The sequence below is a fragment of the Sinocyclocheilus grahami genome, unplaced genomic scaffold (genome assembly GCF_001515645.1).
Source record: "Sinocyclocheilus grahami isolate Dianchi unplaced genomic scaffold, SAMN03320097.WGS_v1.1 scaffold203.1, whole genome shotgun sequence".
NCBI classification, from domain to species: Eukaryota; Metazoa; Chordata; class Actinopteri; order Cypriniformes; family Cyprinidae; genus Sinocyclocheilus; species Sinocyclocheilus grahami.
Window position 1 is genome coordinate 546,235 of NW_015505382.1, and position 16,019 is coordinate 562,253.

General features: G+C 38.0%; 1 protein-coding gene across 1 annotated transcript; it reads left to right on the forward strand.

Annotated features, from left to right (window-relative positions):
* The first annotated feature begins 660 nt into the window (after positions 1 to 660).
* On the forward strand, positions 661 to 14,791 carry LOC107595510 (heterogeneous nuclear ribonucleoprotein U-like protein 1). The gene is made up of 12 exons (XM_016285934.1): positions 661 to 877; positions 4,190 to 4,329; positions 4,418 to 4,517; positions 4,682 to 4,794; positions 4,917 to 5,183; positions 6,790 to 6,912; positions 7,600 to 7,728; positions 9,056 to 9,224; positions 9,922 to 10,188; positions 11,326 to 11,504; positions 11,599 to 11,778; positions 13,786 to 14,791. Exons 1-12 carry the CDS (start codon positions 661 to 663, stop codon positions 13,915 to 13,917), a joined length of 2,016 nt encoding a protein of 671 aa, XP_016141420.1. The 3' UTR covers positions 13,918 to 14,791.
* The last annotated feature ends 1,228 nt before the right edge of the window (positions 14,792 to 16,019 follow it).

Sequence of the window (16,019 nt, forward strand, 5' to 3'; positions counted from 1 at the left end):
ATGAACATTAGAAAGGCTGCGTATGACGAATATGATTGGCTGCGGCGGGTCATACAGACAGCAGCTTTAGCCAATCAGCTGCAGGGACCGAGAGCGCCCGCTCAGAGCGTCGTGAGGCGGAGGAAGTGGGCAACCACGGTCACCCTCCATCTTCGATACCTTCGTAACGACAGTTTGCTTGAGGGAGAAACTGACAGAAAAAGGTAAATATTGTGTTTTCTGCGCATACGAGGTAGTATGTATGTTCAGTTAGTGACTTAAAATGATATTTGATTCATTTAGAGTATGCATGTGAGGCGTGTGGATTTTGCGCGCAAATTACATGACTCCATAGTTCGCTGCTATGCTAAGTGTGCAGACAGCGGATACAATGAAACATGACAAAAGATTGTTTTGACACTTAAACGAATGGATTTTGATCTATGCATGTTGTTGCATTTGATGTACTAAAGCCTAAATACCCCTCCAAAAGAAGTGAAGTTGTTTTTTAGCTGCAAAGACCTCGGCCTCTGTTATCCTGTTAGCACGCAGGCTAATATCTTAGCGAGTGTGAAGATGATCCGCCGAGCGCGTACAGTAACCAATCAATGCATCGCGTGTGTTTACTCTGACTGTACAGGCGCACAGTTTGGAATAAACTGCTGAAGGGGTGCATGAATCATGAGCGGGCTGAATGTCAAAAAGCTCAAAGTCAATGAGCTGAAGGAAGAGCTCCAGCGGCGAGGCCTGGACACCCGCGGGCTGAAGGCGGATCTGGCGGACCGATTGCAGGCGGCGCTGAAGGCCGAGGCGGCGGGGTCTGCGCCATCGGACGAGCAGGATCAAGACTATGAGGCTGGCGGGGAGCCGGGAGAGGGCAATGATTATCAGGAGGAAGGTAATGCGTGTTTTCATATGTTTTGTCTTGGCTGTATTCTGAAGCTGCAATGCAGGCTGTGTTGTTGCGAATGGAGAGGTGCTTCACAGAGATTAGGAGAGTCGTCTGGCAACGTGTTAAACCACCATAGGGGGACCCCTTCTGATGCAGGAAATACAAGAAGGGGCATCTAAAACCTGCTTGCATTGTCGTGGAAAACTCAACATTTTTAATGAATCTGGTAGCATAAAAATATTTCAGTAAGACATTATTAGATACTTAAAAGTCATGGATATTTTGTTGAAATTTCTTTCGTGTGAATTATCTTAAAATGATTTAATAATACTTAAAATCGTTTTTGAGCACTTTCAAATGACTGAAAAATTAGCTGAAGACAATTTTGCAACAAAAACATTGAGAGAGATTTTTAGTGATGCTTAGCTTCAAAATATATTTTTAGTAAATGCTTTGCTCAGTATTTTTATACTTGTTATTAACACTAACCTCGCACTAACACTAAACCCAATTTTACATTGTATATTAAGTATATGTATATAAATAAAGTACATGTTAGTTATTTTTCAGTAATTACACTGTAATAAGCACACCATAAAATAAAGTGAAACTACTGCAACATTGACATTAATGTAGAAAAAAGCCATTTGAGATTTCCAGGCATGGGAAAACTAATAAAAAAAAATTTGAAAAATAAAATAACTTGTGAAATAGAAAAGAAATAAAACCTTGATTAAACTAGTTATACTCAGCTTTACTTTGCTTTTTGTTGTTGTTGTTTTGGAGTTGCTCTTTGTTATCTTTAAAAAATTGTAATAAATAAAGTAAAATACACACACACACTAGGGGTGTGCGATAATATCGTAATTGTTGTTTTAACGATGTGCAATTTGACATTATCGAGTATTTTGCAAAAACCATTCAAAACATCCCTACAGAGCGCACGCATACATTACGTGAAGTCTAGACTAGTGCGTGTGCACATTTAGTGTGTTTTCTTTCACTGCATGATTCAGTCTATTAAAATGCGTTTAGAATGATCACAAATTCAAGACATGATGGTAGAAAATGTATATATTTATACCACTTCATATAGTTATTCAATTTCACACGAAGAGTGCTGTTTTTCTCCAAAAATTACCATGATTACAAATGTGACATTGAATTCAATAAACAATAAGTTAATTAAGAGACGTTTTAGACACCATATTGCATGTTTTTGCTCTATTTCGCCAACAAAAATCATTCCGAATACAGCCACAGGGCTGTTTTGGGTCTCTGAGCAACATGACAGTGTTTCGTTCTTGAATGAATCAACCGTTTAAATGATTCGGTTCAATCGCAATGACTCACTTATAACACTGATTTGCTGCCACCTGCTGGCGGTTTTAATTTCAAATTTCAAAATACATGTGTGTAAATACATCTAAATGCCACTTCAGCTGCAGCTTCTGTGTTGAGTTATGTTCATATTATGTTTAGGCATATTACATTATGTATTTTAACAGTGTTGTTCAATACAATCATGTAATTTCTTAGTTTTGATATTTTATTTGAGCCAATTATTATTGCCTCATCGTTAGTTTATATATAAATAGTCATACTAAAGCCTGGTTTTCACTTGGGTCTGTTTGTTACTAAAAAATATCAGATTACTCGGTTGTCAAAATAATCAGTAGATTACTTGATTACCAAAATAATCATTAGTTACAGCCCTAGATTAGTTAAAATATTTCTAAATACAACTGCATTGTTTTACTTTTTGTAATTAAAAGACATATGTTGTCATGGGAAATTTCTTAAAAATTATTAAAATATTGTCACGTTTTAGTGAACCAAGTATCTGTATTTTGTCTCATCTCGTGAGCTAAGTGTATTGTCACACCCCTAGTGTCGATAAGCACTGATATAGCTCATAATTTTCCAAGTGTATGATACAGCTTTCATTCTTCAGGTCAACCATATATTCATGAAAAAAAAGTCTGTTTGAATAAAGAAAGCAATAACTTTGCCATAGTATCCTTACAAATGTTAAAGTTGCTACAGTCATTGCATGCTTTGCATGTGCTGCCCCACCCACGGAAAAAAATTCAAGCTCAGGATTTTTTTTTGCTTTAACCCCTGATCTTAATTTGTGTTCCGAAGATGAATGAAGTTCTTACAGGTTTGGAACGACATGAGGATGAGTAATTAATGACATAATTTAAATTTTTGGGTGAACTATCCCTTTATAAAACACACGTGACTTGACCGTAGAGCAAGCCATGTGGGTCTACGATTTAGTTTGAAACACTTAAAGGGGTCATATGATGCTTTTTTAAAGATCATTATTTTGTGTATTTGGTGTAACAGAATATGCTGACATGCTTTAATGTTCAAAAAACACATTATTTTTCAAATACTGTACATTATTGTAGGTCCTCTATGCCCCGCCTCTCTCAAACGCTTCGTTTTCTACAAAGTCCCTCCTTCCGACAAGCGCAGTCTGCTCTGATTGGCCAGCTGACCCAGTGCATTGTGATTGGCCGAACACCGCAAGCACTCGTCGGAAATGTAACGCCCCTTACCATAATCGCACGTCTCATGTTTAAGACAGCTTGGATTGTGCACTTATCTGGCATCAGCTCACTCTGTGTCTATCATTATTTTTCAGATGTGTTCAGAACATCAAAGTACATCAAATTAAACAATATTGTCTCATCCTAGGCTGGAATTCACATACATGTCAAGCCGAAAGTCCTGTACCAAAATATTTCCATTTCACCCCAATTTGGAGTGATTTCATACCACACAGCATGTTCACAGTGTTTGTGTGAAACACTGAATTGAACAGACAGAGAGCAGAATGAAGATGTTTGAGGTTCAGGATGTCTATGATGTAATCAAATTAGTGGAATATTAAACATAAATCCACAATAGAAATATATTCACATCTTTATTGCGTTAACTGTTATATTGTTAATGTATAACTAGAGGTTACCTACATCATTACAGAAAAACATCATGTGATTATCTTGGAAAATCCTATGATGATCAAGGAAATATCTCTTTAGTAAACAAATTAGGCCAACTAATATGATTCATAATCTTTTTTTACCCAGTATGTAAAAATAAATAAATGCAATGAAAATGTATGTAACACCAAGTACTAAAAATGAAAGTATCTGTACAATACTTGGTCTGGAAAAAAGTGATTCAGAGCCTCCTTAATTTTCAGGATTCCTGGTCTCAAAATGAAGGAATAGTTTGTTCATTGTAAATGTGCTTGATAGTGTTATATTCGCATTATAGAATGGCTTCTTATTTGTTTGTCTCTAGATAACTGTGACCTGCACTTCAAGGTGGCTCGTGACAGAAACAGTGGTTACCCTCTGACCATTGAGGGTTTTGCCTACCTGTGGGCAGGTGCTCGAGCCACTTACGGTGTTACCAAAGGACGTGTGTGCTTTGAAATGAAGGTAACAAAGATGCTATTTAGTGTTTGAAGCCATGTTTGAGTGCCTGAGATAGGTCACAAAGATCTTTATTGTCCTGTTCCTTGTTTAGATAAATGAGGAAATTTCAGTAAAGCACCTTCCTTCGTCTGAGCCTGACCCTCATGTGGTGAGAATCGGATGGTCCCTGGATTCTTGCAACACTCAACTCGGTAAATGACCAGACTTACAATAACCTTGCTTCAAAGCATTTCTAACACCTGATGCAATTTTCTTTAGTAAGATTAATCAAAATGCTGGATAGATTTAGCTGGAAAGGTTTTTTTTTTTACATTTTTTTATGCTGCATTATCATTTATGTTCCTTCATGTTACAGGTGAAGAACCCTTCTCTTTTGGCTATGGAGGAACTGGCAAGAAATCCTCCAACTGTAAATTTGAAGACTATGGGGAAAAGTTCAGTGAAAATGACATCATTGGCTGCTATATTGTAATTATACTTTTCTCTCATACTTCTAGATTAGATTACACATAATGCAGCTTAATATGGGCTCAGAGACTATTATTAACCATATCTCTTTTCTTTTTTTCCACTTGGATTGTTTTCCATAGGACTTTGAAAGCAGTGAGGAAGTAGAAATGGCATTCTCCAAGAATGGCAAGGCGCTGGGCCCATGTTTCCATGTCTCTCGAGAGGAACTGGCCGACCGTGCTCTTTTCCCACATGTATTGGTGAAGAACTGTGCCGTGGAATTCAACTTCGGACAGAGAGAGGAGCCCTTTTTCCCTCAGCCAGAGGGCTTCACCTTCATTCAGGATATTCATCTAGAGGAGCGAGTCAGAGGAACACTGGGACCTGCTACTAAAGCTGATTGCGAGGTTTGATGTGTAAATTAACTTTTAAGAAAAATAATAGTGTACTGCAGTCTAATCAAAAATGATTTTATAATGAAAGAGAATTGTGTTTTTAAATTTTCAGCTGTGGATGAAATGTGTGCATCTATAATGTAATTCCATGGAGACTAATAATTTTAGCATTTGTTGGAAAGTTATGCCATTATTTGATGTCTTTAAAATTGTCTACCTTATTGTAATGTGCCAAATGACTATAAATAAACTGGACAATTAATTAATTATTTTCAACAAAACCTCATCTGTGTGAATCAGCTATGTGATTATAGCATTATAACTAGGGATGCACGATATATCGGCCACCATATCGGTATCGGCCGATAAATGCTAATTTTTTCTGTTATCGGTATCGGCCTGATAAGAAAATTTGGCCGATATCTTAAAGCCGATAAATAATGCATTATTTCTTTCAGAGACACTTCAGACGTGCGCTGTTCGTTTGCAGGCTTTTGTGCAATTGTACGTTGTAATATTGTGTTTATTTGATGTATATCTGATTTATCTCATATAGAATGCGTTTGGTTAAGTTAAAAGAGCGCTTCAGTTTACCGGTGATCATCTTTAGCTCAGCGCACGCAGCTCAAACAGCAGTGCACAACATTAATAACTATGATTGGGAATGCTGTGTATATAACATTCTAATGAGAACATTATTATAATAAAACGTTGTGCATTCTTTGGGTTTAGTTGCTGTGTTTCAGCGCGTTGTTATGGGAAGAGCGCATCCACAACAGGATCACACATTCTGACTATAGCACGCAATAACTGCATCATTTTGTACATATATAAGTTGTAATATTATGTTTATGTTGTATTAATATTAATCTCAGGATGCATTTCCTTAAGTTAAATAAGCTGCCAGCAAAACGCTTCAGTTTACCATGTTCATTCAGCTCTTCAGCTTCAGCACGCGCAGCTCAACGGCTGCTATTTAAAACAGTGGTATTAATTTGTTACTTTTTCAAAATCATTGATACATTATTAATAACAACCACCACTTGTATTTTTCTCTTATTATTTTCATCAACAATATGGTTTAGTAATTAAAATCATTTAATTATTGTCTGTGCAGAGGCTATTCCATTTTATTGATCTGTGGCGCATTCATTTTGATTCTTTACACGTGTAATGATGTCCAATGACTTGTTTGCATTATTTATGCATTATTTTATTTATTTGTAAGACTTTTTTATGACTAAATTTGGTAATGGGAGAGTAAAAATATTTTTAAAACGTACACCGTTCAAACTAGGCTGCTTATGTTGAAGTGTTTGGGATGTGGCTTTTAATGATGAGACCTTTTTTGTAATCAGGCTCTCAAAAAGTATATAACAATTTGGATATAGATTTATCGGCCAACATATCGGTTATCGGCTTTCAAATACAAAGAATAATCGGTTATCGGTATCGGCCAAAATGTTCATATCGGTGCATCCCTAATTATAACGTTTAATACATAACAGTAAAGCAAATGTTTACATTTAAAAGACATGTACGTGAGCAGTGGAAAGAAGATATTGGTGAAACCTAGCTTGTAAAATGTTGACTCCCATGTTTTCTTTCTCTTCTTTAGATCCTGATGATGGTTGGTCTGCCTGGTAGTGGAAAAACCACCTGGGCCATAAAACATGCTGAAGAAAACCCTGACAAGAAGTACAACATCCTGGGCACGAATGCTATCATGGAGAAGATGAAGGTATGCCTGCTGAATATAATCTCTGTTATTATGGCAGCTGTGCATAGTAAAGCCCTCTAGGAAAGTCCTCTTTAAAGTCCATGTGAACTGGAAGTATCTAGCAACGTTGCTTCAGTAATATTGGAATATTGAATAGAGAGTATTCTGTTACGCTTTCATTTTAGCACACCTCCTCAGCATCCCTCGCTCACAGCAAACTATGGGTTGGTTTAGGATAGTGGGTAAGGATATTCTCCCCCCAAAAAAGGATATTCGATCTTTTTTTTCTTCCCCCCTGTGTGTTAACTTGTACAGATTAATTATTTACCTTAAGATTAGCAATGTGAGCTAATAAAGTAAATAGTGTCAATCTTTAAAGAACCACCGCTACAGCCATACACATTTAGACAGACGTCTAGGCAATGAATGGGAAACTCTAGCCCTTGAGATCCACTGTCCTTTGAAATGTAACTTCTACCTAATCAAACACACCCGCCTGTACTTTTCTAATAATCCTCCAGACCTTGATTAGCTGGTTTTAACATGGTCTGCAGGACTGCGGAACTCAAGAGCCAAAGTCGCCCACCCCTGGTTAAGACCAATAACTCATCTAGTTGTTCAGGCCATCCACCAATGAATCGTTTTGAAAATACGTAGTTATTCCAATCAAAGTCTATACACTAAAGTTTATTGCTCTGTTTCCATCAGGTCATGGGACTTCGTCGTCAGCGCAACTATGCCGGACGCTGGGACCTACTTATTCAGCAGGCCACGCAGTGTCTCAACAGGCTCATCCAGATTGCTGCCCGCAAGAAGCGCAACTACATCCTGGATCAGGTACTGCTGTACTTGCCTTCCTTTGCGCTGTCCTCACAGCTAAAACCCTTCCCCTTCCTTCTCAGCCCCCCCCCCCCCCCCAAAAAAAAACACATCCACTGCTGCTCACTGATGCACGTTCATTAATGCACTTCTGTTCTCTCTGTAGCCTAGTCCAAAGTATTGGTTAGTCTATTGTGCTTGTGAAGACTTGTTTTTTCCAGTCCTTTTTCTTTGTCCTGAACATGTTGCTGAATTATGATTTGTTTTGTTTTGCTTAAACGTAAAAAAAATCGATCAAGGAAAGAATGCAGTATAGTATGTTGCTATGAATATTTTTGACTATGTATTGCCTTGTTGTAAAGAGATCTTTGCCACACTGTACAAGTAGTCCATGACATTAGTAAGATGTTGAAAAACAAGTAATCACTGCCTGGTGAGTAAGAAAACGCCTTCTGTTGCTATGGTAACTGTAAAGAAAACAAGATAACTTTTCATTAGATAAACTTGGAACTTTACTTGAATGTTGTGTTTAAAAATGAATGGCAGGTAAGTGGAAAAACTAACCTGCTTGAAGTTTACAGGTGGACAGTTCCAGAGGTCGCAAGGTAGGTAAGGTCAAAGGACATGCTAATGGATCCTAAGGAGTCCGTGAGTATGAACAGGTAGGTACTAAATGTTTGTCCGTGTCGGGCACGCTGGCCTTTTGAACAATGGGTAAGTGAAGGTAAGGAAGGGGACCCAGGCAGTGCATGAGATTGAAATACAGAAGAGTGAGGATTTTTTACATTCTTCAGAAGTTTCAGATAAGTTTTATGAAGTCAGGACAATATGTACCAGCAGATAATGTGTTAAAATCTTACTCACTGATTTTTGGAAGTGATTGATGCAAATACATTTTGAGCATGACCAACAGTTTAGTTAGTTTGAGAGAAAACACTTCCAGTATTAAGCTGTCATATTAGAATTTAATTTCATGTAATTTCTTGTAACTTGGATCTTTTATAGTTTTTTTTATAGGATTACACCAGTTCTCTGTAACATGTGTCTCGTAAGAGAACGGCTTCTGTTAATACTGCTAGTTTGAGGGAAGCAGAAAGGGTCCCCTATACAATGTCAGTCATTCACAAACTCCCTTGTGTTGGTCTCTTCTCAATTCACGGTAAGTCAGTTGGGGTTGTGAGAGACAACCACTAGTCATTCCAGAGCAGTAACTATAGACATGAAAAAAAAAAAAACTCTCTCACTTTCATCGTTGCAGGAATCCAATTCCCCTCCTACGGAACGCAAAGCCGTAACAAAAGCAAATAATGAACAGCTTCTACTTCTTTCTTGTCACCATTGCTAGACAAATGTATATGGATCAGCCCAGAGACGAAAAATGCGTCCTTTTGAAGGTTTTCAACGCAAGGCTATTGTAATTTGTCCCACGGATGAGGATTTAAAAGAGCGAACGTTAAAGCGAACTGATGAGGAAGGGAAGGATGTTCCCGATCATGCTGTGTTAGAAATGAAAGGTAGGAATGCCATGGATAACCAAAACAAATGTTCAAAACTACACAACAGATCTGCTTTTGCTGTGTTTTTTTTTTTTTTAGACTTGGAAGAACCCACCCGTCCCTCCTTCTGTTAAACCTTTTTGCCAGATAAAAGAGCTCCTCCCACCTTTTTTTTTCCCATCTCTCCCTGCCCTGTTAACCATATTTTCTTACATTGTCTCTCATGCCATTCCTCACCACTGCAAACCAGCTCAGATAATCAGAATTGAGGATAAGGATTGCTGTAATTGGCTCTGGCTTTCCAATTCACTTCAGCAACCGAGCAGTTTGTATTGGCTGTATTATTAAACGTTGAGTAATTTTTTGGACGGCTGTCCTCAGCTAGGTACTTCTTAATTTGCAAGGACACCTTTTATCATAACACTCTTTTTCTGGCAACTGTTTTTAGTTTTTAATTTTCATTCCCCAAGACCCACCCCCCTACATTGTCCTCATATTCCTACTCTGGGACAAGTGTTTTCTTACACAGCTAAGGCAACGTTTGTCCTAGAGCATGTTAACTTTATCACCACATGCTCTAGTTCTCTCTCTTTTACTCTCTCTGTCCCCTCCCCTGTATTTTTGCTGTCACCATTGTATGGTGCTGATAATGATTCTCTTTGTCTTTTGCCGGTGCGGCTGTTCTGTCCCTCATTGCGTGCCTCTGCTCCCGCAGCAAATTTTGTGCTGCCCGAAGTTGGCGAGTTCCTGGACGGGGTGACATTCGTAGAGCTTCAGCAGGAAGAAGCCGACGCTCTCATCAAGCAGTACATCGAAGAAGGCCGTAAAGCTGGCCCTCCTCCAGAGAAGCGCTTTGATAACCGCCAGGGTGGTTTCCGCGGCCGTAGTAACTTCCAGCGCTATGACAGTCGTGGTGGACCTCAGGGTGGCAGAGGTGGCTACCAGAACCGGGGCAGCTCTGGAGGTGGAGGCTACCGAGGAGGTAAGAGTCCTGAATTTGCTAGTTTTGTGCTTTTCAGATTTGGGGGCAGTAAATTATTATTTTTGTTATTAATTTATTTATTTAGCTTGGACACATTAAAAAGTGACAGTAAAGACATTTATAATGTTATTAAAAAAATATATATTTAAAATAAATGATCGTTTCTATTTATGAAGGAATCCTGAAAAAAAAAGTAAAAATAAATAAAAAATGGCGCTACTTTCATGTCACATCGTGGACTTGCTTTCTCATTTCATACAAACACAACTGCCACCATTTTCCATATCACTTATGGAGTGTACTGAAAATGATCTCAGAGGGCTTTGGTATTAATATTACTGCAGTATCGTTGCAGTGTTTTTATAGGCTAGTGTTGCCAAAAGTACCGACCGCCATACCAGTCAGTACTGAAATTTTAAAAACGTCCATTTCCCGCTAACATTTGAGCGCTGAGAGGATTCTTAAACATTGCTGACTGGCCATAGTGTGAACGCACTTAACAGATATGACTGTGATTGGCTACAATGATCATCACTTCACGATCTTCACCAAGCACTCACACAGAAGCACACGGGAGCGTTTGAGAGCCGCGTCTTTTAGCAGATCCGTAATATATCTGCACATAGACTGATCCGGCTTTCAAATGCGGCTTTCTTTTTAGCCAATCACAGTCATATCTGTTGAGCACGTGAACACTATGGCCAATCAGCAGTGTTTAAGAATCCGTTCAACAGCGTTCAGATGTTAGCTATACCAACTGGTATCGCGGTCGGTAGTTTTGACAACACTAGTATAGGCCGATTTATTTAAACATTATAATAGGGTATTGTTTTATTTGTGGAAGCTTTAGGACAATATACAGGTAAAATTATCAAGTAATTCCGACTCAAATCTAAATTTCATGTCAGCATATTTATATATGGAGAGAAGCCATGTAATAATCAGGATAATGTACAGTAAGCCAGCATCATCATAAAGAAAACTCTTCAGGGTTATAAGTTATTTTAAAAAACCCTGTCTGGGTTTATTTTGCAATTAATGATCGGCTTACTATGCATTTATTCCTTATTTATTGTTCTGCATTGATGGTTAGATTCTGCCTACAAGTTGTTGATAATCAGTCAACTAATTCATTAGGATACAACCGTGGAGGCTACAACCAGAATCGCTGGGGAAATAACCACAGGGATGGAGGTTCTGGAGGCCGTGGTGGATACAACCGTAATCAGCAGTCTGGAGGCAGTTACAACCACAACCGCCAGGGCTCCTACAACAAGAGTGGCTCTGGATCATCTGGAGGCTACAACCAGTCACAGGTATAAAGACATGGCTTACATTATCTAAGTTAGCTTTTGAATCTAACAGGACGTGTAGTCATTGCTTGCATCACATTTTCTAATTTTTTTGTAGCCTCAGTCTTACAGTCAAGGCTACAACCAGGGCTACAACCAGAGCAACTACAACCAAGGGTACAACTACAGCAACTACAGTCAATACCCAGGATACAACCAGAGCTACAGTCAAACTCCAGCACCCGCAGCCCAGACCTACAACCAGCAGCAGCAGAGCTACAATCAACAGTACCAGCAGGTGAGAGAGTCTGTGGAAGAAACTGCATACTAGGGGTTGAACGACTTCTGATTTTTTGAAGTCGACTTTTATGTGATGAAAGTCGAGTCGAAGTCGACTAGTCGCTGATGACGTCATTAATGAACAAATAAGTCTGGAGCTGTGATAAACACCTTGTGCACAGCTACGGCATATGACACAGCGCTGCACACATGACTGTTGCTCCTATAACAGCTCATTTTTAACAGTTCTTTTGTCTTTGGGTCGTTATATTTCTCACAGATTTCTGCTCGTTCTAAATCGGATACAGATAAAGTAGCACAGTAAAGATTACATTAATATGAATGCATTAGAGAGAGCATTGCGTGTCAGAATTAATTCTACCTGGCAGCGTCTCTCTACTAGAAGTGAAGCTGTGGAATTTACTAGTTATTAATAAATATATGCTTGAACTTTTCAGTTTCTAAGCTATTTTATTGAAAAACCACAGAACAGTGTTGACAATACATTTCCGCTCTGAATGATTCTATGCGCGTGATGTACGTGCTACTGTCTGTAATGTGTGTGCGTTACAGTGCAGCAGTGCATTAGATTAGAACGGCGATTAATTTACCTGTACAATAAGCTGTTTAAAACGTGCATTTTCCCGTTCAATTTCGAGCATCCAGTAATATAATCACACATGTTTTGTGGAGCGCTTTCAGAGTATGCATTTATTTGTCATTTGAACTGTTTGGAAACGGAGCGTAAATGTGGAATTCCTTCAAAGATTTCTAATCCTGTTGCGCCCTCTATAGGACCAGCGACTAGTCAACGTCAAGCTTAAAGCGTTATGGCAGATCATTGTAGTCGATTAGTCTGTGCAACCGCTACTGCATTCAGTCACCAGGGGCAGAAATCCACTTTTCCATTAGGGGGCAATATAAATTTAACTATATATGATGATATGGCCGGCAGCCATATCACCCTGCAGCCCAAGACTGGTTATCCACTGAAGCTAAGCAGGGTTGAGCCTGGTCAGTACCTGGATGGGAGACCTCCTGGGAAAACTAGGTTGATGCTTAAAGAGGTGTTAGTGAGGCCAGCAGGGGGTGCTCACCCTGTGGTCTGTGTGGGTCCTAACGCCCCAGTGTAGTGACAGGGACACTAAACTGTCAACAAGCACCATCCTTCAGATGAAACGTTAAACCGAGGTCCTGACTCTCTGTGGTCATTAAAAATCCCAGGATGTCTTTCGAAAAGAGTAGAGGTGTGACCTCGGCATCCTGGCCAGATTTGCCCATTGGCCTCTGACCATCATGGCCTCCTAACAATCCCTATATCTACTGATTGGCTTCATCACTCTGTCTCCTCTCCACCAATAAGCTGGTGTGTGGTGGTTGTTCTGGCGCACTATGGCTGCCGTCACAGCATCCACGTGGATGCTGCACACTGGTGGTGAATGAGGAGATACCTCCTGACAATGTAAAGCGCTTTTAGTGCCTAGAAAAGCGCTATATAAATGTAATGAATTATTATTATTATTATTATATTTCAATGTATTGCATTACCTAACATGCCAAGAACCTTTATGAATTTGTTTGTTTTTTTTACGCATTAGAAAATGAAGACTTTATGTTGGTTATTTTAGTAAACAGTTATTGATACTAGGAATACATTATATACAAGCAAAGAACATTTCTCATCACTGAAGCTATTCCAAAGTTATACATTCTTGCAAAAACTGTTATAATCACTGAAGCTGTCTCCACTGCAAAATGAATCTCTTACTTGCGTTGTGTTTGCACTTTGTTGTTTATGATGAGAGAATTAATTCAAGAGTGCAGAGACTCCTAAAAAGAAATCTGATGCAAAGTGAGCAGATCTAGATGTAGTGCCGCAATCAACCCTTTTCACATTTTAACTTTAATCATGACAGCTGTAATAGATTTAGTTTAGTAATTGTGCAGGGGCATTTTTTGCCCCCTTATCTTGAATGCATGTGCATGTTTTGCATGTATTTTATACACTGTACCTTACTTCCCCCAGTACGCTCAGCAGTGGCAGCAGTACTACCAGAACCAGAGCCAGTGGAACCAGTACTATAACCAATACGGCAGTTACGGCAACTATAACCAGCAGGGCAGCCAAGGCAGCCAGGGCGCCCAGGGAACACAGTAGTAGCATCGCAGCCGTTTCAGACGGCCCATTCCCCTAAGCAGCATTCCTCATGCCTTTTTTGTGCTCCTTCTCTTACCCAGTCTTATCCTTTTTTGCCTGCTCTCTGTAAACCTTTATTCTCTCCCTATTTAAGCCAACCTTAAAGGTAACCACATTTCTGTGGCCCTCCATTGCTCTGTTTGAGTTTTGGTGAGAAGTATCCCTTTTTTGCTCTTCTACTAAATATTTGTTTACATAAAGCTTGATCTTTTTTTTCCCTCTGTGTACTTGTAGATGAGAGGTTCGACATTTGATTTTAGTAATGTGTGGTTTAGTCCGCTGCAAACAGCTCACACTGATGTGCTTGAATGTTTCAAAATAGAGCAGGAGAAATCTGAGGAAGCTTCGCACGCTTAGATTTACATCTGATGTATAGAGTGAAAGAGAGGCAAGGTGTTTCTGTGTTCCAATAGTTTTACCACTGATTTTATTTTATTTTTTATCTTTTAAGATTAAAGAACCACATTTTGCGGTAGATGGTTATGGGTATTGTTCTGTGTATGATCATATGCCTGTATGTACACATCAATGTAAGACCATGTAACACTTTTGTCTAGGTACATCATATTGGAAATTTTAATAACCTAAATCTTGAATAACACTTTTCTGATGTCTCAAGCCTGTGAAGGTTATCATTTTCCTTTTTATATACCATTTTTCAAATGACTCTGATTGGTCTGATGCACATCTACTCCCAGATTAGTAATGATCCAAACTAGTTCCTGTGTGGATATGTTTTTACCTTGTGTCTTGTCTGTAAAGCAGTATCTGCATATGGTTTTGTGTCAAATCAAAACACATTATTTTGTATTTGAGAATATAATCAGACGAACCATCCTGTGTTCTGTGTTCTTGTTTAAATTAAGAATATGTGAAAGATGAAATATTAATTTTAATTTGTTGGCTATTGAGTCGAGACAAAGGATCAGCCATTTTATTCCAAAAATGTTTAAATTTGATTTCCACTATTATTTCCTCCACAATATCCTAACAAACAAAATGCAGTTTGTGATGGTGCAAATAATATTGTGGAAATTTCTGAACATTTAAAAAGGTGACTAAAGGAACAATTCCCATTTGATGCATATATTTCAAGAGTTGGGACATGTTTAATATACTAACCAAATGAATTAGGTAGAATGTGAGAAAAAACAAAACGCAGAAGCACATGAACGCAGAGTTGTGGGCGTGTCAGTGAGAAGACATGTCGGATGCAATATAGATTTGCAGTGTTGGTAAATTTGTTGAAATGAATACAATTATTTTTTGTCATGTACAATAAAACTATAAGTTACATATACAAAATGATATTGTATAATTACCATAGAGTATATAATGATTCAATTTACATCACCATCAATTCAATAAAAACAGAAAAAAGCAAAAACAATAATGCACATTCTTTATTCATCATTTTGTAGATGTAGAGTTAAAAAAGTTTCATTTTATGTAGAAAAGATAAATCACCATCTTGTTCTGACCAAAGTGACTTGAACGCAGCTGACTTTTTTTTATGTAGTTCCATCACATACAAGTACAAGACGAAAAGTACAAGGCAGAAATAAGACAATGTCGTACAGTTTAAAGCATGCAAGACAGAATAACAACAACAAAACAAAATGAACATAAATATAAAAAAACTAATAAAATAAATTTAAAAAATACTAGGACAAAAAAACGGTTTATGTAATATTAGAGCAGTTACATTAATTTGAAAAGCTTTAGAATTTTTATAAGTTTCTTATTGTGTGGTCTCATGTTAGAAAGGGTTTCAAAATATATTTTAAGATCAGTGTTACAAAAGGTAAGATACTGTATGATGGTTTCTTTTGAATTATTTTTGACTTATGAATATCAAACTTTGCTAAGGTAATCAACAGATTAATGATGTAATTTTCTTTATCAGGAAAAATATAGGTTTTGAAAAAGTAAAATATCATGAGGTTCTAAATTAAGGGCTTTGTTTAATTTTTTTTATGTCTTAAAGTCAACCCAAAATGAAATAGAAAAAGGGCAACAGAAAAATAAAAGTTCAATATCTTCAACTGATACGTTACAAGAGG

Bases quoted from the DNA above. Each gene is read 5' to 3' on its own strand.
- LOC107595510 (XM_016285934.1), top strand. From the start codon at position 661: ATGAGCGGGCTGAATGTCAAAAAGCTCAAAGTCAATGAGCTGAAGGAA. The intron at 878-4,189 runs GTAATGCGTGTT...GTTTGTCTCTAG, and splicing joins CAATGATTATCAGGAGGAAG to ATAACTGTGACCTGCACTTC. The intron at 6,913-7,599 runs GTATGCCTGCTG...TGTTTCCATCAG, and splicing joins CTATCATGGAGAAGATGAAG to GTCATGGGACTTCGTCGTCA.